The sequence below is a fragment of the Rhinolophus sinicus genome, chromosome 1 (assembly GCF_057876585.1).
Source record: "Rhinolophus sinicus isolate RSI-liver-muscle chromosome 1, RSI-T2T, whole genome shotgun sequence".
Classification (NCBI taxonomy): Eukaryota; Metazoa; Chordata; class Mammalia; order Chiroptera; family Rhinolophidae; genus Rhinolophus; species Rhinolophus sinicus.
The window spans coordinates 86,874,767-86,899,292 of NC_142501.1; the positions used below are offsets into that span (position 1 = coordinate 86,874,767).

The following is a 24,526-nucleotide window of genomic DNA, read 5'->3' on the forward strand; positions in this document are numbered from 1 at the left end:
GCGCCGCGGTGGACGACGGCGATCCAGTTGCTCCGCTTGCTCCTTGCTCAAAGGGAGGGGAAGACCAAAATCGGTAGCAAAGCCCCCAACTGTGATAGCTTGGGTCTCGCAAGTTATCCAGGGAAACTCTAGCCAGTGAGTTTTGATGTTTAAATGTCGCCTAAATCGGGCCTATTTGACACACCCCTTCCACTCGGAGAAGGCTAAAAGAAGAGTTTGCAGATAGTTGAGGCCAGGCAAGAATGGTTTCTGAACGCCCGGACCTGGTGGTTGTGACGCAGAGTAACTAGCTAGCTCGAGGAAAGTCCGCAGAGAGGATTAGAGAGCCCGGCGGGATCCCTGACAAGGATTACCGTAAAGTGCAGGGACCCTAAGTGGAGATTAGAGTGGGGGGGCCCGAAAATGAGATTGTTGGGGAAGCGTTTCGCGACAGCCTGATGACTGCTGTGCTATGCGATGGGTTTTTTGCAGATACTATTTTACTTCATCTTCACAGCAATCTTGAGAGGGAGACCCAGAGACGTTAACTAACTTTTTACAAGGTTATGCAGGAGAAAGTGGAGCTGTTAACTCCCAGGCAGGCCTGCCAAAACATGGACCCCTTAACTGCTTAACTACAGTGTTTCCTTAGCGCCGTAATGCAGACATAGTGAATGAATGGAGATGTGCCAGGTGCTATGTTAGGGGATGAGAATACAACGAAACTGACCCTGCCTTCCAGGAATTTAAAAGTCCAGTGGAGAAGAAAGACAAGTAAACAATTAATTACAATCCAAAATGTTAAGGGCTATACCAGAGGTTCTTCCAAGGTGCTATTTGAGCGCAGAGAGGCATTAATTGCTTGAGAAATCAGAGAAGGCTTCACAGAGGAGAAGGGGAATCCTAAAGAATGAGGTCAGAATCTAAGTGACCTGGTAGGGTAGAGCATGCCAGGCATGGGAAATAGCCTGTGAAATGGCATTGGGCTACAAGGAAAAAAACAGTGCATTAAAGAAATAAAGAATATGGATGCAAGAAACTTGTAAGAATAATAAGAGAAAACATTATGTGCTGGGCACAATGCTAAATGATGACATGGATTATCTCAATTATAAAGCTTATAAGTTAGGCTTTCTTATTACCAGTGCTCTTTAGATGAAAAATGAAGCTTCAGAGGGAATAATGAGAACTTAAAATAACCAGAAGTCTGAAACCAGCGGTTCTGTGATTAAAAGAATCTGAGAAAATAAATAACGCTGGACAAGGAAACTTTCAGAATATTCTAGAGAGGGCCCAGGAGAATTCACCCTGATAGGAAGACTGGCAGAGTGAATATTGGGTTAGAAGTGTGCTCTTGCAGTTATCTATTTTTGCCTAACAAACCAGCTCAAACTGAGTCTAAAAATGACAACCATCATTTATTTAGCTCTTGAATATGCAATTTGGCCAGGGAAGGCTCGTCTCTGCTCCATGCTACATCAGTGTGGGCAGTCTTGCTGCAGCCAGATCCACTTCCAAGGTGGCTCATAGCTGCCAAGTTGGTGCTGGCTGTTAGTTCCTCTCCAAGTGGGTCTCTCCTTGGGGCAGATGGGGCTTCCTCACTGCATGGTGGCTAAGTTCCAAGAGTGAGTGTTCTAGCTAGCAACAGCAGAAGCAGAAGCTAAATCGTCTTTTTTGGTCTAGCCTTGGAAGTCTCATAGCATCACTCCCACCATAATCTATTGGTCAACTAAGTCACAAAAGCCCACCCAGTTTCAAAGGTAGAGGCCATGGACTCCACCTCTTGGGGAGTGGCAAGAGTCTAGCAACTGTCAGTGTGTGTGCGTGTGTGATGGGAGATATGGTTGTGGCCAACTTTGGAAAACAAACTGTCGTTACAGGTACGACATTTGTCAGTGTATGCTTACAAACCACCTGCTTGAGAGTCACCTGCCTATGATTCTAAGTGCTGGTTGAAATAAGCATTGCCAGAGCCCTCCCTCCAGAGATTCTAATTCTCTAGGTCAATGCTGAGGCTTGGGTATCTGCATTTAAACATTGTGAGTAATTTTGGTTGGTCCTAAAATTTAAAAACAAAAAATTTTGAATAAAGAACAAATGTATAAACAAAAAATGTTGCCATCTGCCTTCTTCTGCTATTCTCTATCAGAATGGATAGTGAGTATCATACAGATTAAGAGCGTGGGGTGGCCAGTTGGCTCAGTTGGTTAGAGCCCAGTGCTCATAACACCAATGTCGCCAGTTCGATTCCCACATGGGCCAGTGAGCTGTGCCCTGCACAACTAGATTGAAAACAGTTTGACTTGGAGCTGATGGGTCCTGGAAAAACACACTGTTCTCCGATATTCCCCAATAAAAAAAGAGAAAGACTGTGGGGTTTGGAGCCCCAGCCCAGATCTGATATTTGCCCATCTTTTGTTTTCTTCACCTATAAAATATACTTACTTTATTGTGATTGTTGTGAAGTTTCAATAACACATGTAGCTTAGAAGATGACATAGCACTTAGCAAGGGCTATTATTTTTGTAATCTTGATAGAACCAGATATAGTTTTCCTTAGAAAACCAGATTTTTAAAACTTGACAGTATTCCCACTCTTGTTTCCTCCTTAGGAGCAGCTCATACTATACTCATCAGGAAAACAAAATCTGAACTTCTGATTCATGAAAGTCTTGTAGAACAGGATATATTCTAGAAGGACAAGTTGCCACAGGGCAGAGATGAGGTTTATTCTCAATTTAGAAAGCTGGTTAAGAATCCTCATTACGATACCCATGAAATACAGACCAAATAAGGATATCCACAAAACTAATTGAATCGATTTCTTCAGGGGAGGGTTGCTGGGCGGGAGAACAGGTAAAAGGAAGACTTTTCACTCTATAGTCTTGTATTTCTGGATTTTGAACCTATTCAAAACATAAAATAAGAATCCAACTTACTAATGTCAACATTCTAAGAGGTATTCAGAGTTCTTTCAACACTGATCAAGAATGATATTATAGGCCAGCCCGGTGGCTCAGGCTGTTGGAGCTCCGTGCTCCTAACTCCGAAGGCTGCCGGTTCGATTCCCCCATGGGCCAGTGGGCTCTCAACCACAAGGTTGCCGGTTCAACTCCTCTGAATCCCGCAAGGGATGGTGGGCTTGGCCCCCTGCAACTAAGATTGAACACGGCACCTTAAGCTGAGCTGTCACTGAGCTCTAGATGGCTCAGTTGGTTGGAGTGCATCCTCTCAACCACAAGGTTGCCGGTTCGACTCCCGCAAGGGATGGTGGGCTGCGCCCCCTGCAACTAGAAAATGTCAACTGGACCTGGAGCTGAGCTGCGCCCTCCACAACTAAGATTGAAAGGACAACAGCTTGACTTGGAAAAAAGTCCTGGAAGTACACACTGTTCCCCAATAAAGTTCTGTTCCCCTTCCCCAATAAAATCTTAAAATAAAATAAGAAGACATTACCCTGCCTAAACTTTGAAGAAAAAAAAAGAATATTATACACTCAAAACTCAGCCAAAAGATTGCTGGTTCATGGTATTGAATAAATTACAGTGACCATATAGCTTCACTAAGCTGAACAGTGTGAGGCAGAACTCAGCTAATCAATCTTCTTCAGCTCTTCATCAGGCCTCGCTCTCAGCCATTTTTTTTCCAGTCTCTTCTCCTTCTGGACTCATAGTACAAGGTGGCTTTTAATTATGATATAGGGAAAGAGAAAGCAAGAATGCTGCATTGGAGGCATTAGAGGAATCCTGTTCTATGCAACTCTCTTATTGCTCAGAACATTATTTTACTGAATCCGGTTACTTCTCCACCTCTTACCCCCTAATATTCCGGGTTTGCTACTTTGGCCCTATAATAACAGATGCAAAAGTGCTATTTACCCTGCAGATAATATCTTAGGACATTAATACTTGAGCTCCTCAGAGTCATGGATCTCTTCCATCTTGGTTGTCACTGTATCCCTGGAGTTTGAGTGCAGGGCCTGCTCCCAAAAAATACCTGTCGAGGGACTGAATCAACGACTGCAGGCTGAAAATAAACGCCTGGTTGAGAATGGCTGACATTGACTCATGATCCATAAGTAAATGCTTACAGAAAGCACAGGATCTTTATATTCATCCCTAAACTTTTCAACTTGAATTCCTGGAGGACAACAGAGCTGTTTTTCACAGACTGTCTCATGCTTGGCAGAGACAACACAGAGTTGATCAATTTGGAAAATGGTAGATCAGTCACCTTTAATAGAAGCCCTGTTTCAATTCATGAGCAATAGCCATCAGGCAGAAGTATTTGTTTGCAAGTACTCTTGTTTCTTGCAGCATAGGAAAACTGTTTCATGGGCGATCAAGACAAGTATCTGTGAGAAAAGGGTTCATGAACACTGACTCAGGGAGGAAGTAGGTGGAGGAAGAAGAAAACATTTAACAATGATTTTTTAAAAAAGAAAGGAACGCCTGCTGCCTCCTATTTGTGACTTCAGTGTAAACATCTGAGCACTTACAGTCTGTTACAGATCGCCAGCCTGTACACAGGATCAGAGCTGGGTCATCCCCGGTCATACCGGTAGGAGCTCTGTCTCGAGGTGGAAGGCCTGGAGAAAGATGAGATCCGGAAGAATCAGAGTAATAAGGCTTGCCTTGGTTTAGTGCTTTATGCTTTGCAAAGCATTTTTGAATGTTAGCTTACCCACGGAGCCTGTAAGTGCCACAGGAGGCATTCTGCAGAGGCCATCATTGATTCCAAAATGTTTTTATAAAAGTAGATGGAAGGGGTATTTCTTTCTCTGGGCCAGTTCCCAGTGGCAACAGGATCCCAGAGGGTAGGACTCAAGACATTTGGCCAGAAGCCTGACTGGAACAGGAACTCTGAAAGCAAGGCTCATTTCCCAGCCTCTGTGGGCCACCCTTTCAAGTACCCAAGAGAACTGTTGGCATTCCATATGCTTGGGCTACAGTAGCTGCATAATTCCCCCTGTGGCTGTGTACTCAACCTATCCATCCTGAACTGTTCCCCATTTCTTCCCACCTGGTGTGCCCTACCCAAGTTTCTTTTCAGACAATCCCATCACCTTTCTTGTTTCCCCCGCCCCCCATCACCTGCCTCTCTCAAGTCCTGTTGATTTCTCACATGCTTCTCAGTCGTGTCACTTGCTTTCTGCAGAAAATCGCGCACCTGGTTCATATGATTGGAAATGTTTTGAAAATTTTGTTTTGCTTCTGACTACAGTTATTTGGGATTCTATATACTTTGGAGCAGAGGTTTTCACACTTTGGAATGCCAATCACCTCAGAGGCTCGTTAAACATACAGGTGGAGGGGACCCTCTGAGGGCCAGTCACAGGCCCCAGGCTTGTGTGTTTTTAACAAGCTCCCAGGCACCACTTACGCTTCCAAAGCTTGACAGTCACTGTCCTACATTTTCTGATCTGCTCAAGAAAACAAAAACAGTTGCAATAACGACCTTGACTTATACTTTCTTGTTCCTGGTTTTCTAGATCCTTCTTTCCCAATACCCATATATTTCTTCCTCCCTGTTCCAATCCTCTTGGTCCAAGTGTTAGATATTCCAGATTGTTGGTGTTTAAGTTGGTGTTTGAGGAGGCCAATATTGAACGAACTCAAAAAAATGTCTGGGGGTTTTGGTTACAAACAAACAATAAAGATTTATTCAAGGGTCTTAGAGTTGCTAAACAAAAGCCCAGAAGTGTTCTGAAGAAGAAAGAAAAGTGAAAAGTACTTATAGTAAAAAGTACATTCTTGACAATTAGCAGTCCTGCATTCTTAGCCCTAGGGTTGGTCCAGGATGGTTACCATTCAGCTGTCAGGCAGTCTGGAAAATGGTGCCAGGTGGTCTAGACGATGAATGCCAGGAGGTCTGGTCACATCCAGTGGTCTGAATAATGAATGTCAGATGGTCTGGATATGTGAGGGGGGTAATCAGAGGGTCATCTGGAGGTCTGATGTATGAGGTCTGATGTATTAAATTCACGAGCTTGTCCCAACAATGTCGCTCACCTTTTTTGATATCAGAGGGATATCATTATGAATTTGTACCAACTGGACAAACAGTTAACCAAGTTTACTATTTGGAAGTGCTGAAAAGGCGGCATGAAAAAGTTAGACAATCTGAACTTTTCGCCAACAATTCATGGCTCTTGTATCACACAATGCACCAGCTCACACGGCACTGTCTGTGAGGGAGTTTTTAGCCAGTAAACAAATAACTGTGTTGGAACACCCTCCCTACTCACCTGATCTGGCCCCCAATGACTTCTTTCTTTACCTGAAGATAAAGGAAATATTGGAAAGGAAGACATTTTGATGACATTCAGGACATCAAGGGTAATACAAGAGTTCTGATGGCCATTCCAGAAAAAGAGTTCCAAAATTGCTTTGAAGGGTGGACTAGGCGCTGGCGTCGGTGCATAGCTTCCCAAGGGGAGTACTTCGAAGGTGACCGTAGTGATATTCAGCAATGAGGCATGTAGCACTTTTTCTAGGATGAGTTTGCGAACTTAACTGTCTGACCTCATATGTCCAAATGCATATACAGATATTGACATAGGACTGGAAAGTTCAGAAAGTTTAAGTTCCCAGGCTAGTTAAAACAAGAATAGTCTTTCCTCATACATCAACCTTCATAATGTTAATGATTTTAGCAGCTTGGTTAAAATGAATCCATTTCATATGTTTTCTATCTTCACTTTTTCCTCACCAATAAATAGCCCCCCTCCCCCTCCTGAAATTATAACCAAGTGAAAGAAGTGGAGATCAAAACACTGCCTTCATTACCAATAACGTTGATTGGAGAACACAGCTCTAAGTCTTCAGTAATTTGGGTTTCCTAATATTCCCCCCAGCAGCTCTCCAATTTTAGGCATAGTCACCCACTCACTTAGAGGAAAGGGGAGGGAGAGAAAGAGACAAGACTGAGCAGATCCCGTTCATTATTTTAAATTCACCAGTCAGAAAACTTATACTCCTCTTACCTTCTAATCATGAAACCACTTGACATTTTCTTAACCTACTCTTACTTTCCATCTCAACCCCCCAAAGGCAACCTTAGACCAACAGTCTGGACAATCTCAATGTTGCTTTGAATATCCTGTGATCAATCACACCTACACTGTAACACCATAATTTTCACATCTTGTTGCCTTTGCACTCACATCATGTTGCCTTTTCACGCGTTGTTTCCTGCTCCATCTGCCAGGTGGTCTCATACCCTCCTGCCAGAAGTCTTTGCCACCCTCCACAAAACATCTTGCACATTATGTTCTAACAAATGCTCACTGTAATAATTTGTTCACCTATTTCCATCACCACACTGCACACCCGTCTAAAGTAGAGAGCACCATATTCATTTTGCTGTGCGTCCAGCAGTAACATAATGCCTGGCACATATTCTCTCTTTCCACCTTCCTTCATCCTCTACCTAGTATGACTGGGTTTTAAAAATGAGCAAGGTAGGATGTCTTGAACTGACTTTCTAATAGGAGAAACAGACATTTAAATTAATATATTTGATGTGGTAAGTTCTGCAATTATAACATTAAGATACAGTGAAGAGTATATATAAGATACAGGGAAGGCTTCGTTCACTCAGTTACTCAATAAACATGGAGTGAATGCCTACTAAGTGCCAGACACGGTACTAGATTCCGCAGATAAAACGATGAGCAAATCAGACATGGAATTACTCTCATGGAGAATGGATGCAGACATATATTAATTAAATTATTACAAGATAAATGTGAAATTTTATTCAGGATTCCTGGTTTAAGGCATAGAAATTGAATCAGACCAACTTAAACAGAAAAGGAACTCATTGGAAGGACACTGGGTGGTTCAGACGTAGAAAACAGAAGGTGCTAGCATGTATGGAGCTGGGCAAAGAAGGGAGCCAGGGGACACCCTCACCAGTTTTCTGTTGGACACTTCTCCCCTGCCCTTCTCCAGGTATGTGTTCCTGAGTTCAGAGCCTCTGGAATTCCCTTTTCTGGCCAGGGTGGGCTCATGGGTGAGGTTTAATTGTACCTTATACTGATTTTCCAACATTCCATCAGTTTTCAGCCCCTTCCTGACTCCCTTTTCCTAAATGCTTGGTGCCACCAATTATTTGAGCCTTGGTGTAACCTTCAGGCATAACTTTCCTCTGCTCTGCTAAGTCAGGTGCCTGCATCTGCTGGCTTCCACCCTTGTTCTCATAGTTGTCCAGGTGTCATTTTTGAGAGAAGAGGGCAAAAACATCTTTATACTGATATGAGTATTTTGGTGTCTTTGAGGCAGCTTTCCAGCACAAGGGTATTATTCACAGATTAGTTTTTGGTTAACCTTCAATTTAATGAACAGTGAAGTCTTCTTCCTGACACTTTCAAGGTCAATTTACAATTCTTATTATTCTTTTTATGAAACTAGCAACTGAAATAAAATTCTTAAGAAAGCCTTTCGTAAAAGTACATTAAACACATTTAAGCATTTTAAGTCGCACTTATAAATGTAACATATTCAACTGTCTTTTCTAGTCTTTCTATTTTCTGACAGATAAATATTCTCAAGTACCTAATAATTCTTATAAATTAAACAATTGAAATATACTGAGCCTTCTATTAAATATTTAATCCTGCTTCCAAACTCAATACAATTCTTTTACACCCCTTGACATAGAATCACAAGCTTAAATCAGTTACTTAATGACAAGTTCAACTTGGAATCACTATTTACAGAAAACACAAGGGATGGGGGGAACATATTAAACTTTGCTTCAAGATGTACTCAGCAAAGTCCGGATTGTGGGATTCTCTACAGGACAAACAACTGGTTTCTTTAGCAAATAAATGCAAGGGGGAAAAAAGAGTGAGAGAGGCAAGTAGAGGAACAACTTCTAAATTAAAGAGACTTAAAGCAATTGATATTAAGCAACTGAAAGGTGTGGATCTAATTTGGATCCTGACGCAAACAAGTCAACTAAATCAAGAATATGACGTTTATGAGCTATTTGGAAAGTTGCGTGTTGACTGGATATTTAATGATATTAAATAATCATTGTAAATCTTTTTTCAGTTGTGTAATGATATCATGGTTATGTTAGAAAAAAAGGAGTCTACTATATCTTTCAGCATTTCTTACTGAGATATTTCTAGATGACATTATAGGTTACTTGATATTTGCTTCAAAACAAGGTATGAGAAGGTACATGGTGGGAATATAGATGAAACAAAATTAGCCATGAGCTGATAATTGTTGAAGCTGAGTGATGGGTGGTTTATTACAATATTCTTTTTAATTTTGTACGTGATTGAAATTTTCTGTCATAAAAAGTTTTTAAAAATTAGAATCACAAGGCTAATCTAACAGGCCACAAAGCAAATCTAATAGAACAAATTCTCGAATATAGCCTACATACTTAAATATAAACATAGAATACACATGTTTATGAGTGTGTTATAGTCTCAAACCCAACTGGAAAATAATAGTATTAGGTGGGTTTGATTTACTTCATCATTTCTACATTTAATTCCAAATTTTTGTGGAGCTAAAAGTCACTTACACCCAAGGAAACAATTAACTAACACCCAAGTCATGTGGGGTTATCCATACAAGCAATTTGGGGGTGTCTTCTAGGTTGGTTGTGAGAGTGAGGTCTGGAAGTGCAGACTCCCAAGATCAGCAGCTGCATGACCTTGAGGGAGAAGCAGAGTCCTCTTTCATGGTTGCTGCGCCAATAGGAATTCCAAGCCCAGGCCCTCCAAATGGGGTGGTCTCAGTGCCCCATCACTGAATTCGGACTGTACCTATTAGCTAATTCTTAAGTGCCATATGAGCCTCTAACCTCCTACCCAGGTTGTTTCACTATGTGATTTACCAACATAGTCAGTAAAGCTATTTACTCCCTGAAGCTATTAGGAATTCTTTTCACATTCTTTCAATATGGGAAGGTCACACTTCTTATATTCAAATGACGTCCAGTTGGATTCTGCACCAATCTGGCTTTACAGTCACAACACCAACGGCGTGCTAATGACACCTCCCTTTCACGGCTCCAGATCCACTCTTTACCTGTCTACCCTGCTCTCTGCCCAGGAAGTTGACCTGAATGAACTACACTGCATGGGAGGCCTCCTTGCCCTCTGTTTTCTGTTAGGTTTGGGCCCTGAGGAGCCCCTGCAGGGTCTGGGGAGTTCAAATAATTATTACCCTGGGTTGCTCCTGGCAAGGTCACCTCAGGCTGGCTATGCCCTTCAACAGAGGATTACTGCTCCCCCCAAAGTAGCCAATTACAGGATTCTCTCTTTCTGGGGTGCAGCACCTGCTCCCCCTCTCTGTCCCTTCTGGCTTGGAAGGAACAGCCGGTGTTACTAAGCCCAGGTTATACTACAACTACTACTCCTTGTGATCAAGTCCCACCTCTGTAAAGAATCCCTCTGTAAATAAACCCTCCTGAAACTATACCAATTTGAGTATGTCATCTGTTTTCTGCTGAGACCCTAACTGACATACCAGTTTAAAGCTAGAAATCATTACTCTCCATTTTAGACTAAATTTGTTTTTTTTCCCATTTTTAATTACATTTATCAAATTATTCCTGACAGGCAAAAGGAACAGATTATATTTTAATGCCTAAGAAATAAATAATCTTCTTGGGCAAGATATTCATAGAAATTTATCATACAAGTATTTATTAGACATCTTACAAGGTACAAGTATTCTAGGATTGATTCAATGCTTATTACATGTCAGGTTCTTTGCTAAGCATTCTACTTACCTTCTGTTATTTAATTCACCCAGCAATTCTATAAAGTAGGGAATATCATATTCTCTTTCTTTGACAAAGAATAAATCAACTGAGACTCAAAAATATTAAGTAAGTAAATAGCCCCAAATAACATAGTTAGGAAATAAGGGAGTCAAGATCCAAATTGAGGCAGAGAGATTCTCAGAATCTCCTTGTTAAGCTCGGTACTGTAGTGCCTCCCTCCCATCATGCTGGACCTCTAAGAGACACACAGGTGAGAAGTAGGATGGGCCTACATGCAGGAAGCCTAAGATTTTATGCGTAGAGAAGACATAAATGTAAAAACCACCTGGAGCGTTCATAAAAGAACTTTTGAGGAAAAGGTAGCTTATAACTTGTGCTCTGCATTGCACTTAGTATTACTGAGGCACTTACATTTTAATTAGTACTAATCCTTTAGTATATTTTTCTTGAATCATTTGTGATTTGAATGATTTTCATTCTGTCGTTTCAGTTAGGATTAGGTTCCACTATTAGTAAAAGAGGCTCAACAATGATTTAAATATGATAGAAGTTTACTTCTCTCTTTTGTAAAAATTCAAAAGCAGGAAGTCCAGGAACTGAGAGGTCTGGTCCACAAAAGGACTCCTTCCTGTTGACTGACTGTTCCATCATTCCAAAGTGAAGGCCCTCATCCTAGTATTCCATGATAGTGACCATAACACCCACATTTCAGGAGAAAGGGTGGAGTAAGGGATAAAGTAAAAGGGGCAAAGAGTTCACAGCAATTGTATTTAAGGAAGAGACCCAAAGCTGCTGCAAGACACATTTGCTTACACCTCATTGGTCGGCACTTAGTCATGAGACCACAGCTGTAATTGCAAAGGAAGCTGGGAAATGTGGATTTAAAAATTCAAAGCAGCCATATGCCCAGTCAAAGATTAAGGGTTTTATTAATATGGAGGAAAGGGAGAAATATCTATTGGGTAATAACTAGCAGTTTCTAATATAAATTTCTCGGTTTCCATTGGGATCATTCATCAATGTGATTAAAGGCATAAGATTTATCTTAAGAAGGCAAAGCAAATACTTTTTAAGGAGAATATTCAATGCTTAAAAGAAAAACAGGGTCTTTTGTTTCAAATAGTAAGTTTCAAATAGATGTGGTCTTCTAGAAAGGCTTTTATTTAAATTGAAGTAAAATTGATATATAACATTGTGTAAGTTTCAGGCGTACAACATCACAATTTGACATTTGTGTACACTGTAAAGTGACCGCCACCAAAACTCAGTTACCATTCATTACCATACAATTGATCCCCTTAACCCATTTTGCCCATCTCTCAACCCCCTTTTCCTCTGGTAACCACCAGTCTGTTCTCTGCATCTATCAGTTTGTTTGTTTTCTTTGTTCGCTTGTTTTTACAGCTTCCAAATATGAGTGAAATCATATGGTATTTGTCTTTCCCCATCCAACTTATTTCATTTAGCATAATACCCTCAAAGTCCATCTATATTGTCACAAATGGCAAGATTTCATTCCTTTTTATGGTTGAGTAGTTCTTCCTTATCCATTCATCCATTGATGGACACTTAGGTTTTCCCCCATATTTTGGCTATTATAAGTAATGCTGCGATGAACTTAGGGGTGTAAATATCACTTTGAATTAGTGTTTTCATGTTTTTTGGATAAATACTCAGCAGTGGAATAGCTGGATCATAAGTAATTCTACTTTTAATTTTTGAGGACTCTCCATGCTGTTTTCCATAGTGGCTGCACCAATTTACAACCCCACCAACAGTGCCAAAGGTTCCCTTTTCTCCATATCCTCACCAGCAGTTGGTATTTCTTGTCTTGTTGATAATAGCCATTCTTACAGGTGTGAGGTGACATCTCATTGTGGGTTTGATTTGCGTTTCCTCAATTTTAATGTTGAACATCTTTTCATGTGCCTGTTGGCCATCTGCATGGCTCAACAACAACAAAAACCAAATAACCTGATTTAAAAATGTGCAGAGAATATGAATAGATATTTTTGCAAAGAGGACACACAGAAAGCCCTTTTTCAGTGTTACCTGTGGTTTGTGACATATTTCTTAGAAACATACAAAGGATCTGTCTTCATCACCAACCCCATTGTTTTTGCTACCACTCTGTATTCTAGTCACATTGACCTCGGTTTTGTTTCTTGAAAGAATCATACTATTTCCTATTTTAGAGCCCTCACACAGGCTGTTTCCTGTTGCCTTCTTCATCTTCCTAACTTCTACCCTGGCTTCAGATTTCTGCTTAGATTCATATGCTCAGAGGAACCTTTCCTAACCCCGCTAGACTAGTCAGATGCCAATAGATTAGTTATATGCCCCATGGCATTCTTTTCCTCTGACACACTCAGCACAATGATAATAAAATAATTACATAATTATGTATTTAATATCTGTCATTCCCTCTTGATGTATTATCTATGAAAACAGAAACTGTTGCTCTGGTGTCTGGTACATCTAAAAGGTGCTCCATAAATAAATTTAAAACTTTAAAGTTTCAAGAAATCACCTAATAATCAAACAACTTTAAAATGAAAATTATATTGTAAAGATCTTTAATAATTTAAATAAGTCCTGATGAGCTCTAGGAGGCTGGCGGTTTGAAACTGACAATATTTTGGCTATTCATAGAAAAAATGTTCATGACACATTGTTAAGTGGGGAAAAGATATATACAGTTTAAACAAATCTCTATATATATATGTATATATATGTGTATGTATATATTTATGTATGTATGTATGTATGTATGTATGTTAACAAGAATAAAAGAAAACCTAAATCTAGTGTGTTTGTGTGAAAGAGTGGGAGATTGAAGGAGAACCAGGGAGTCCCATACCTATCTCAGCTCCACCACTTACTGGCTACAGGTCTTTAAAATATTACACATAGTATGTCCAGTAAGTGTTAGTTATTATCATAATATAGATATAAGAAGAGACAAAAATTGAGAAGTTACACACCAAATGTTAGCAGTGATTATCTCTGGGGTTTTATTTTTAAAATCTGAATTAGGTTTTTTTTTTCAATCTACATTTTATATTTGGAAATGAGCATGGCCCAGTTTACCACAATGGTTAAGCTCATGCGTGTCACTGGCAGTAGTTTCTGGGTGCAAAGCACAGTTCTACCACTTGTACTTTGCATAACTTTGTTCAAAGTTTGCATAACAAGTTCAAAGTCACTCAAAGTCTGCTTCTGTTACTTCATTTGTGTAATGACAGTCACAATAATTATACCTAGCTCCTAGGGCTAACAGAAGAAACAGACAAAAACAATACATGTAAAGTATCTGAAGAACATTGTCTGGCACATGGTAAGTGCTCAAAAGTAGCCAATTTTATGTAATAAAAAATTTAAAAAGCTTTTAGAAAGATCATCCCTAATGGTTTGGCAGTTAGGTTGCTCTAGAGTCTCTGATCTCTGATTTGTACAGCGACTTTATTCTGTGAAGTTAGAAAAGAAAAACACAATCCCCTTTTCTACTGAAGCCATTTGAAGCCAACTCCCACCTCTACAATTTTGTCTGTTTTATCATTTTACTAGCATGAATTTAAATAGTTATTTGTTGGTACTTCAAGTTTGTATTTTTGGAAATTATAGTTTTAAACTTGCTGGCACTGAACTCTAAAGTTACGAAACACTTCCTGACCTGCCTCTCTTAGCTACTCTTCATGGTCTCCCAGGTTTCCTGCTGCCTCTCTTTCTGCCACTTCTCAGAGGCCCTTGCTGGCTGTTCTCTCCACTGACCTCTAAATGTGGGAATTCCCGGGGTCCGGTTCTATGTCCTTTTTCTTTCTTTCTGCACTCTCCCCCTACATATACTTAACATTCCCATGGCTTTAAATCTATGTCTGGCCTATAACCTCTGTTCTCCAGATACATCTGTCTAACCACCTGCATCATTTTACATCTCTTCTTGGATATCTCAGAGGTATCTCAAACCGAACAACTCTCAAATGGAATCATTCATTTCCACCCTATCAGACCCCGAAAACCTGGTCCTCCTTCCCTCTTCCCTCAAGCTAGTCATCAAAGCATCACCCAAAGTGTCTTTCTTCTCTTAACTCCCATATCCAACCAATCCATCAGCGAGTTCGATCATCATTTCTACTTTCAGAATCAATCTGGACTCCCTTCCCTTCTTTCCATCTCCACTGCTGCCACCCTCCATCCCATTATCATCTTCATCTCTTGGCTTGACTGCAGTATAGCAACAGCCTCATTAGATTGGCTTGCAATTTTTCCACTCCTCACAGGGCAGCCAGAGTTATCCCTTAAAAACATATATCATGTCGCTTCTTTTGTGTTGAACCCTTCAGTGACCGTCTACTGCATCTAGAATAACGTCTACTCACATGGCCTGTGTCCTACTTCCATCCTATCACCACCACGGCCTACAAAGCCCAACGTGACCTGGTTCTTACTACATCTCCTGCAACTTTCCTCCACACCATACTCCAGCATATTTCCACCCCCTTTGGACTTCTAAGTTGTTCCCTCAGCCTAGAGCTGTCTCTACTCTCTTTCCCATAATTGTGGTTGGTTTCTTTCCAGGTCTCAGCTTTGTGAACCTTTCCTGGCACCACTAAGTGAGCCTCCCTGTCAGTCAGTCATCCCTACTGTGGTCACAGCCATCAAGACATGTCTTCTGGAGTCATCTTTGATTCATCCCTCTTTCACTTTGCACAGTGAATATTTGACAAGTTCAGTTGATCATTAAAATCTGCTTCTGCTCTCTGCCTCTTCTACAGCATAGTCCAGAAAGACATTAGAGGGTGGCTTTGAAGGATGGATGAGATTAGAAAGGACAGAGGGGCCCTCAGTGTGTGCTTCCACAGGAGCAAAGATTAACAGCAGAATGAGCCTGATATTCTGTGGGAAATGAGGAGAGACACCACAGCGACACACATTTATTTTTCTTTATTGTGAAATTATGTTCACTTATTTTTAACATTAATCACTTCAGCACTATGGCCCTTAACTTTTTGAGGGGTTTGTCAACCCCCTTAAATAAATGATAAAAGCTATGAATCATTTTCAGAAAAATGTACATTAATACACAACTTTGCAAATCGTGGGGGAAAGGTAACATTCAGGTTAAACTGCTAGTTTAGCAGTCGATCATCTACTATCTTGGATATTTGCAGTGTTAATTAATTGTTTCATTCATTTAACAAATACTGGAGGCCTATAGTGAGGCCAAGCATAGTTGTCGATGCTGGTTTTGTACACAGTATAGAACAAGATATATACTTGTCCCTGCCTTCATGGAGCTTGCATTCTGGCATGAAACAGACATTAAACGAGGAAACAACTAATGTCATATAAGGGTAAATTTTATGAAGAAAAATAAAAGAGGACAATGGGATAAGGGTGAGTGAGGCTATTTTAATGGTGTGGTCCTCTTTGAGATGATGACTGAGCCAGACATGTGGAAAGTAAGGCCATGGTCATAAAAAGTGAGAGAAAAGCACTGTTGGCAGTGAAAACAGAAAGTGCAGGGGCTCAGGGGCCTTTTCTCCCCCCAAGATAAAAGGCAAAGTTCAGGATTCTGCACATTTTCTTTCTCCCATACTGAATAGCCAGCACAGTTCTCAGAACATAGTGCTGGGTTTTCGGATTGGAGGCCCTCCCCACTTCCCCATTTCAAACATCACAGCCAACCCCACCAATTTTCAGTGCTTCTCTGAATGCCTCTTCCCCTGGGAAACCTTAACTCATCCACCAAGAAGGGATCTCCAGTTACTTTAATTATTAGTATAACATTTTCTTTAAAATAGTGCTTGTTACTTTCTAAGGATGTGTGCGTGGGGCAGTGATTTTGCTTTGGGGGGCGACATGGGTAAAGTTGCAGGGAAGCTGCAGCAACCGAAGGTGTGAGCACGTAGTTCGCGTCTTCGTCCTCCAGCGGCACCCGAGGCTCTTTCCAGCAAGACTACATTTCCCAGAGTGCCCCGCACGCCAGGGAGGCGCGTATCATCGGGTCTTGCAGGACCCGGCTTCAGGCAAGATGGCAGGCTCACGGTGAGCAGCTGTCAAGGTAACCGTTACCCTTCCCGCCTTGGGTTAGGGAGTCCCTAGAAGCTAAGCTGGGCAGGCCCAGAAGGTTTATCGGCAGTTGTCGAGGTCTCCTACCTGTCGTTCGCGCCAGAATAAAGCCTCTGGCGTCACTAGACTCGGTCCGTCCCGCAGAAGGACCGACGTTTGGCCGCGCGCTTCCTGTGGGCCTCCCCTCGTGCTTCGGGCAATCGCTCGGGGGACCTCCCCAGGTCGAGGTCTTTCGGATCTGCCGCTGGGTGCTAGTCCCCGTGCTCTTGGTAGCCCGTTCCTCAAACTTCGGGCCCTCCGAGGCCCTCTGCCGTTTTTGCTTCGGGGTTGAATTCCGGGCCCTCAGAATTTCTCTCTCTGTCTCTGTGTGTCTGTCTCTCTCTCTCTCTCTCTCTCTCTCTCTCTCTCTCTCTCTCTCTCTCTCTCTCTCTCTCTCTGTCTCTCTCTCTGTCTCTCTCTCTCTCTCTCTCTCTCTCTCTCTCTCTCTCTCTCTCTCTCTCTCTCCGTCTCATAACCATCTCCCCTGCTGGGTGTGCTTGCCCCGCGCAGAGGGGGACCTAAGTCCCCCCAAGATGTTTTGGTCCTCGGTTGGTGCTCGGAAGACAAGGGTTTGCATACCACCCTTGCCTTCACTAAGCAGTGGTATAGTGGGCACGTACGTCGTTTGACCTCTCGGAGCCTCTGCTCTTAACGCATAAAATGAAGATGACTTCTTCGCAGACTTGTGAGAAGGCACATAATGTATAGGAAAGTGGGTTGTAAACTATAAAAAGCACACTATGAAATTAGGGATCGTAGTTTATTGACAGTGAAAGGAATCAACCTGCGTAGTTTAGTCTAGCAAGCAAGATAGTGAGGTCCTTGGCCTAATTCCATTTTATCAATATGGGGTAAGGGAACTAATAATCATCCAGGCCAACTAAAAACAAGGGATGCAGCAATGCTTATAGGTCTCTTATTCACAACAACCATGGAGATTGTGGTTGTTTTCCCCATTTACCATGGAAGAAACCGGGGGTCATTTAGTTAATGACTTGCCCAATGTTTCCCAGTTTGTAAGTGACTGACTTAACGTTCTTGGAAGCTGGTCATTTAAGCTTTGTACTTCAGTGTCTTCATGAATCAAAGATACCTCATATGATTAATATGAGAGTGAAATAAAATGGTAATGAAAACACCTTGGAAAGTTAAGAACCTTATACATATGTAAGGTGGTGAATTATATTTGGGACTTCAGTGTGTTAATGTGTGTGTTTGTTTAAATCAGTATTTAATAGGCCAAGGGTAGGCCTTCTTGTTTAATATTTCATTTAATCAGAAACTGAATACTACTTTAAGAGATGTAATACTAAGATCTTGTGTGTGGTACCTAGGGCGTTGTACACAGACAGACACATTAGCATTATGAAGGCAGATGCTCTGTGTAGCATGTGTGAGTGTTTCTAAGAGTAATGACGCATTTGCTAAGCACTCTGTAAGTGGGAAGAACCACACCAGGTGCTGAGAAGTTTCCGCTTAAGAGAAATTGTAATGGACGTAGTTCTGGGGTTTCTGATTTTATATTTTGATGATGTTGCTCATTGTCGTATTGCATAGAAATGGAAGGTTGCTTAAAAGTTTTGCATTAGGAGACTGTGGTTCTAGGTAGTGATTCCTATCGTGTTCTTGTAGTGATCAATATATCGTGTCACTTTAATTTACCGTAGGTAGCACTGATTTTTATTTTTATTTTTTATGCAGGGATGAAAATAGGTATGCCCAGAAGCAAATTTTAAAAGCAGTTTCCCTTCAAATCATTTTTTCTCATACCACCTGATAAGCATCTTGATTCACCATGGTGCTGGCAGCAGTAAAATGGGCGCTATCAAACACATCTATCTTGAAACATTTATTTCCAATTCAAAGTAAGTGAGTTTTTTAATATTTTAAAAGTTTAAAACTTCCTCAAATATTATGAAAATATGTGTTCATTATAGAAAATATTAAGCATTTAGTTATTGTATATGTCTTTTAATAGCAGGAGTGTTTGCAATGATGAAAAAAGGGAGAAAACCCTAAATGTTTATCAAAAAGGGATAGATAAATTATGGTACATTTTCACTATGTGTGAAGCTCTCCAAATGGAAGGGGGAAAAATATGTCACAGAACAGTATCTATTGTATGATCCCATTCGTGTGTTTAAAAGTCGATCTACCACATCTGTGTGTGGGGGGTGTGTGTGTGTGTGTGTGTGTGTGTGTGTGTGTGTGTGTGTATGTATGTATGTATAAATGCAGAGTAAAAAATATGGACCAAATAGGTTATCTGTAGACTACAGTGGCATTTTAGCTGACGGCAAGTGAGGGATTAATAAAGAGGAGCTTTCTCTGCTTTAAATCATTTATATTTACTATTTTTTCACATATTTTTTTAGTAGTACTTAAAATCAGCAAATAAAGGGCAAAGTTACAATTCTATCCTACAAAGATAATCATTGTTAATATTTTGCTGTATTCTCTTTGTGTTTTTTCCTATGTATTTAGCTGTTAAGAAAGTAAAATGTAATTTCTACTTTTCTAAAGAAATATACGTAGTCTTTTTCTTCGAAACCTATTAATACATGTTTGATAGTCAAAATACTGACCCAAATAGGTAAATAAATTAATAAAATCTTACTTCCCAGCTAACCTTACTTTCACTTTTTTCTGCCACTGTCTGTGAACGCTATTCTCCCAATTCTAAAGCAGACATAGTTAGAGGGCTACAGTAAGTTTGCTTTTTCCTGTTTAGCTACATCAGCCAACTTATTTACACATCTCTGCTCACCTTAGTCTCTTCTTTCACATTTGTTTATTAGTTAAGGGGAAAAGAGTTGTTTGAAAACTAGAATAAGAAGTGTAAGTAAAAGTATCATAAACTTAGTAAACGGAGGAGATTGCTAGCAGACATTAGACATAAACTAAAATCAGAGTCAAAACAAAACAAAACTACAGTTAGCTCTTGATTACCTAGGAGCATTTTTGTTATTGAGAAGTGGGAGTGAGACCCCTGCTGCTTAGCCTCCCTTTACCCGGACAGGAATGATGGGAAATCAGACCTAATCAGTTTTTACCTAGTCCCTGTCCTGAAACAGCAATCAGTCCTCACTCGGGTTAATCTGAAATCCAGTTAATCTGCCTCAGGATAGGTGAAAATTGTCTATGTGTACTTTACCCACTACATTGTAAATTTGTACAGTGTCTTAATTTATTTTGGTTTCCTCAGTGCCTCTCATACACGGTAGGTGATAAATAAATGTTTGTTGAACTGATCTGAGTGGATTGGAGTTGTTAAAATAAGTAGTTAAATAGGTTAATTCACCCAGAAAATTATTCCATTGTCACTTAGTCATCCTAGTACTCAGTAGCTACCTAACTTCCTGCATCCCAAAGCCCTTATTCTGCGCAATTCCTATCGTTAGTATTATTGAAGGTAAAGTATTGTAATAGTATTGTTACTATTATTGTGGATATTTTATACAAAAAGGAAGGACATTAAGATTAGAGGCAAAGCAAAACAATGATTAAGGGAGAAAGTTCAATGAACAAAAATAACAAGGCCTCCCTATATTTTAGAAGGAACTCCTAAAACCTTCCAAAATATACAGTCAACATTGGAATGCAGAACGTTTTACAGTTTTTTCAAGCACAGTAAACCACTTAACCTTTTCTGAATTTTACAACTTTGAATAATGCCACATGGTATGTTCTCTGAAGATAAAGAAATTTGAGATCTCTGCTCCTCAGAAACTTACCCAAGGTCGAATACCTGGTAAATGAAAACTGATCAAAACCTAGGTCTCCCCATCTTACTTTGTCAAATACACTTTCTGCTGTACATTTGTAAATTCAGTGGGGCTGTCAGCTTTTATGTTTCTTATCAAAATGCAACTAAGCATATATACACACACTCGAATATAACAGATAAATTATGGAGGGCTGACTCACTGAAACTCTTGTTGGCACATTGAGGTGCTTTGAGTTGATTGATGTTAACTTTGGCGTCAGTTCGAATTATATATTTAGAACCTCTGATACTAACCATATCTAGAATTTTTCTCTTGATAAGATTTCATATGAGTTTTTCAAGTGTTAATTATGTAGAAAGTAACATTTTAGAGGCAATTTGGCAATCACTTTATTAGTAGCCGCTGTAGGGGACACACTAGTGACATGGTGTGGTTCCTGGCCGTAAGGAACTTATGCAGACTCGCGGGTGAGACAGACAGAGATGGAAACAGGAAAGACCTGGAATAGGAGGTAGAGTGTGATGTAAGTCATGAGGGTACAAACAAATGTCCGTAAGTACAAAGTGGACATTCTACAGGGTTTCTTCTTGAAATACCGTTGTCTTGACTTTTCCCTCCTGCCTATTTAAGAACACTTCCTTAATGCTGCCACCCAACCCTGTTTCTTTCAGTGAACATGACACGTACATCATCTACCTGGTTTGTATTCAGAGAATAAAACTTCTTTTAATATTAATCTATGCATAATTAGGAAGATCCTCAACAATGTCAAACAAGAAAATAAAATGTGTACATGTGTTTTACTTTGTCCTCTGATTTGTCTTACTGAATGCTCCTCTGTGTTAGCGCAGATAATTGAAAATTAATAAATCTTTTGAGAGATGAGGTTAAATTTCTCATTCTTTGTATTTTGTTACCTAACATGAATAGAAATTGGGGGTTGACATTTTGCTGAACAATCTTTTAGGATGATAGTGAATGTTGTTAAGGTATTTTTTATGGTTTGGGTCAGAATTTATATTTAGACCTCTGAGTGTATGCAGTCCTTGGGGAAGGGATAGGTATACAAAGATGGAAGACACATCTTTTTTACACATCTTTGATACACATAAACAACTGATGCAGAAAAAAATGACTACAAAGAAGGTATAGCAATGTCATATGAAGCGTTGGTTGTGGGATATGTACATTAGACAACTCTTCTCTCTGTGATGCAGATTGTGGGGCAGGAAGAGGGAAAGGATTTCATGGAAGAGTAGCATGTGGCTCTGAAGGATGAGTCATGTTTGAACAAAGTGGGGATGGTGTTTCATACTGAGGAGCAAGAGGCTCAGGTGAGAGAAGTTCCTCCTTGGCTTTAGCCAAGAGATATGCAGAACTTGCTTTTAACTATGTAAGCTACATTTACATTTTTTTCTTTATATTTTCTTTATATCAGAACACACTTTCTCTGAACATAGGAGAACCTCTCACAAACTTTTTAAAGTACTTATGGCTCTTGGATTTGCAGGTATTCTAAAAAAGGAAAATGTGCTTTAAAATACGATCAGTTTGATTAAGGACAATTAATTATGAACAATTTATTTTGTGTATCATTACCTAACACTTCCCCTTTATGAACTATGCACTCCAGTCGCATGAAAGTTTTTAGAATCCCCAAATACTTCATGTTCTTTCTTAGCTCTGGTCCTTGGCACGTGTTAGTCTCTCTGTAAGGAACATTATACTCACCCCTTACCAACACCTATTTATTCCCTCATCCTTCAGGTACCTTGGATGTCATCTCCACTGGAAAGGCATTCTTGAACCTGCACAGTTGTGTTTTGTAACTTGTCTCTGTTCCCTTCTCTCTCCCAGTGTTTACCCCATTGCTTACCCATCCCACTGCTCACCCACCCCAGTGCTTACCCATCTCAGTGCTCACCCACCCCATTGCTCACCCACCCCAGTGCTCACCCACCCCAGTGCTCACCCACCCCAGTGCTCACCCACCCCAGTGCTCACCCACCCCAGTGCTCACCCATCCAGTGCTCACCCATCCCAGTGCTCACCCACCCCAGTGCTCACCCACCCTAGTGCTTACCCACCCCAGTGCTCACCCACCCCAGTGCTCACCCACCCTAGTGCTCACCCATCCCAGTGCTCACCCACCCTAGTGCTCACCCACCCCAGTGCTCACCCACCCTAGTGCTCACCCACCCCAGTGCTCACCCACCCCAGTGCTCACCCATCCCAGTGTTTACCCATCCCAACAGGGCTTATCTTTTATGTCGGAATTGTTTGTTCACTGTCTATCTCTCACCAGACTTGTACCCTTTCCGAGGGTAGGGACTGGATCTTATTTGTTGAATCCCTGGCCCATGGTACATCCCTGTTTCATAGTAAACATATTAAATGTTGGTTGAAGGAGTGAAACCAGCTTTACATTTATGTGAGAATATATGCTCAAATTAACTAAATCTACTTTACTTTTTGGGATTTTTGCAGATGGAGCTATTTATTGGGCTTGTCATAAATCCACGTATTCTTCTCTTCCAGATGACTATAATTGGTATGTATTAAAATTTAATTGAAAAAATAACAGTCTGTTAGCTGTATCTGAAATAATTTAATTTTACTTCTTGTTTTGGGGATTTTCTGCTTTTTTTGATTATTCCTTTCTTAATTTTATTTTTAAAATGATTTCAATGATCTTCTTTACCCAGTATCTGGGCCTCTAAATGTTTTAAATAAAAATCATTATCATTTTGTTTCAGTGACTACTAATTTGTTGTAAGACAGATATGTAGCTTCTTGGAAAACTTAATTAGTTTTTATATGTTTAGGGTTCATATCTGTTAGATTATGCAGTTATTTATCTTATCTTTTGTTTGACACTGAATACTCCTGAATTACAAATATTTAATTCAACCACAATTTATTTCATACTTATTCAGTTCTAGTCATTGCTGGGAATAATGTATGAGTAAGATGTTATCTTTTTTCCTCTATAGCAGTGTCTGATGTGCAGAAATTGCAAGATATTTTCTTAAGCTATATTTTTTATTGCAAATTTTAGTAAAAATGCATTTTCTTTCCTCTTAACACTACTTAGTTTTAATTGTACATTTACTGTATTTTGCTGTGTATAATGCATACTTTTTTGCCGAAATATGTGAAGGAAAAATAAGGATGTACATTATACATGGGTAGTACTAATTCCGTATTTATAAAAATGTTTTTAATTCTTTTATTTATGTTTGTGAGTCAAAAATGTAACTCTAGAAATCAATAACAATATCCATATGCAAAATAGTACCCTGGAATATGATAATCGGTTTTGTTGAACTTACGATGAACTTGCAATGATGAAGAGTTCTTGGCCCTCTATGATGTGTAAAGATTGTAAATTTTTTACCGGTACATAGAATTTCTTGTACCATAATACGTTAAAAAATAAATGCTAAAATTCCTTTATGATACAAAAAACAAGTACCTAAATGTAAACAAATAAAAATTTGAATTAAAAAAGTAAAATGAAAGATTTTTTTCCCCGAAAGTTTGGGCCAAAACCTGGGTGTGCATAATATACACTGGAGTGCATTATACACGGCAAAATACCACAGTAAGTGCTAAGATAGTGATGAAACTTGACAAGATAATATAGATAATGCTTTCTGAACCTGAAAAGAATGAGTCTTATAAGTATTTTGCGTTATGTAAAACTCATCCTTCATCAAATCATTTGATAGATTAAATGTTTTTCGTAGCCATGTTATGGTATTCAATCGTAAAATCGTGGTGAAACAACCTAATACATTATCCTGTTAGTTAAAATACACTTTTTAGTTTAATTGCTAGTCTGGCTCAAATCTGGTTGGTGTTGACATCCTAGAAGCCTAAATTTATAGACATCTAGAGAACACATAAGTTTGATAAAAGCTGAAAGTTGTGCTCCTTGGAATGTATGTGAT

At 39.9% G+C, this 24,526-nt stretch overlaps 1 protein-coding gene across 1 annotated transcript in view; it reads left to right on the forward strand.

Annotated features, from left to right (window-relative positions):
* The first annotated feature begins 16,674 nt into the window (after nucleotides 1-16,674).
* The window catches only part of MRPL42 (mitochondrial ribosomal protein L42), a 30,126-nt gene continuing 22,274 nt past the window's right edge, over nucleotides 16,675-24,526 (forward strand). The window contains 3 exon segments of the mRNA XM_088801228.1: nucleotides 16,675-16,798; nucleotides 18,547-18,710; nucleotides 23,061-23,124. Coding sequence (XP_088657354.1) covers nucleotides 18,641-18,710; nucleotides 23,061-23,124 — 134 coding nt within the window. The 5' untranslated portion in view covers nucleotides 16,675-16,798; nucleotides 18,547-18,640.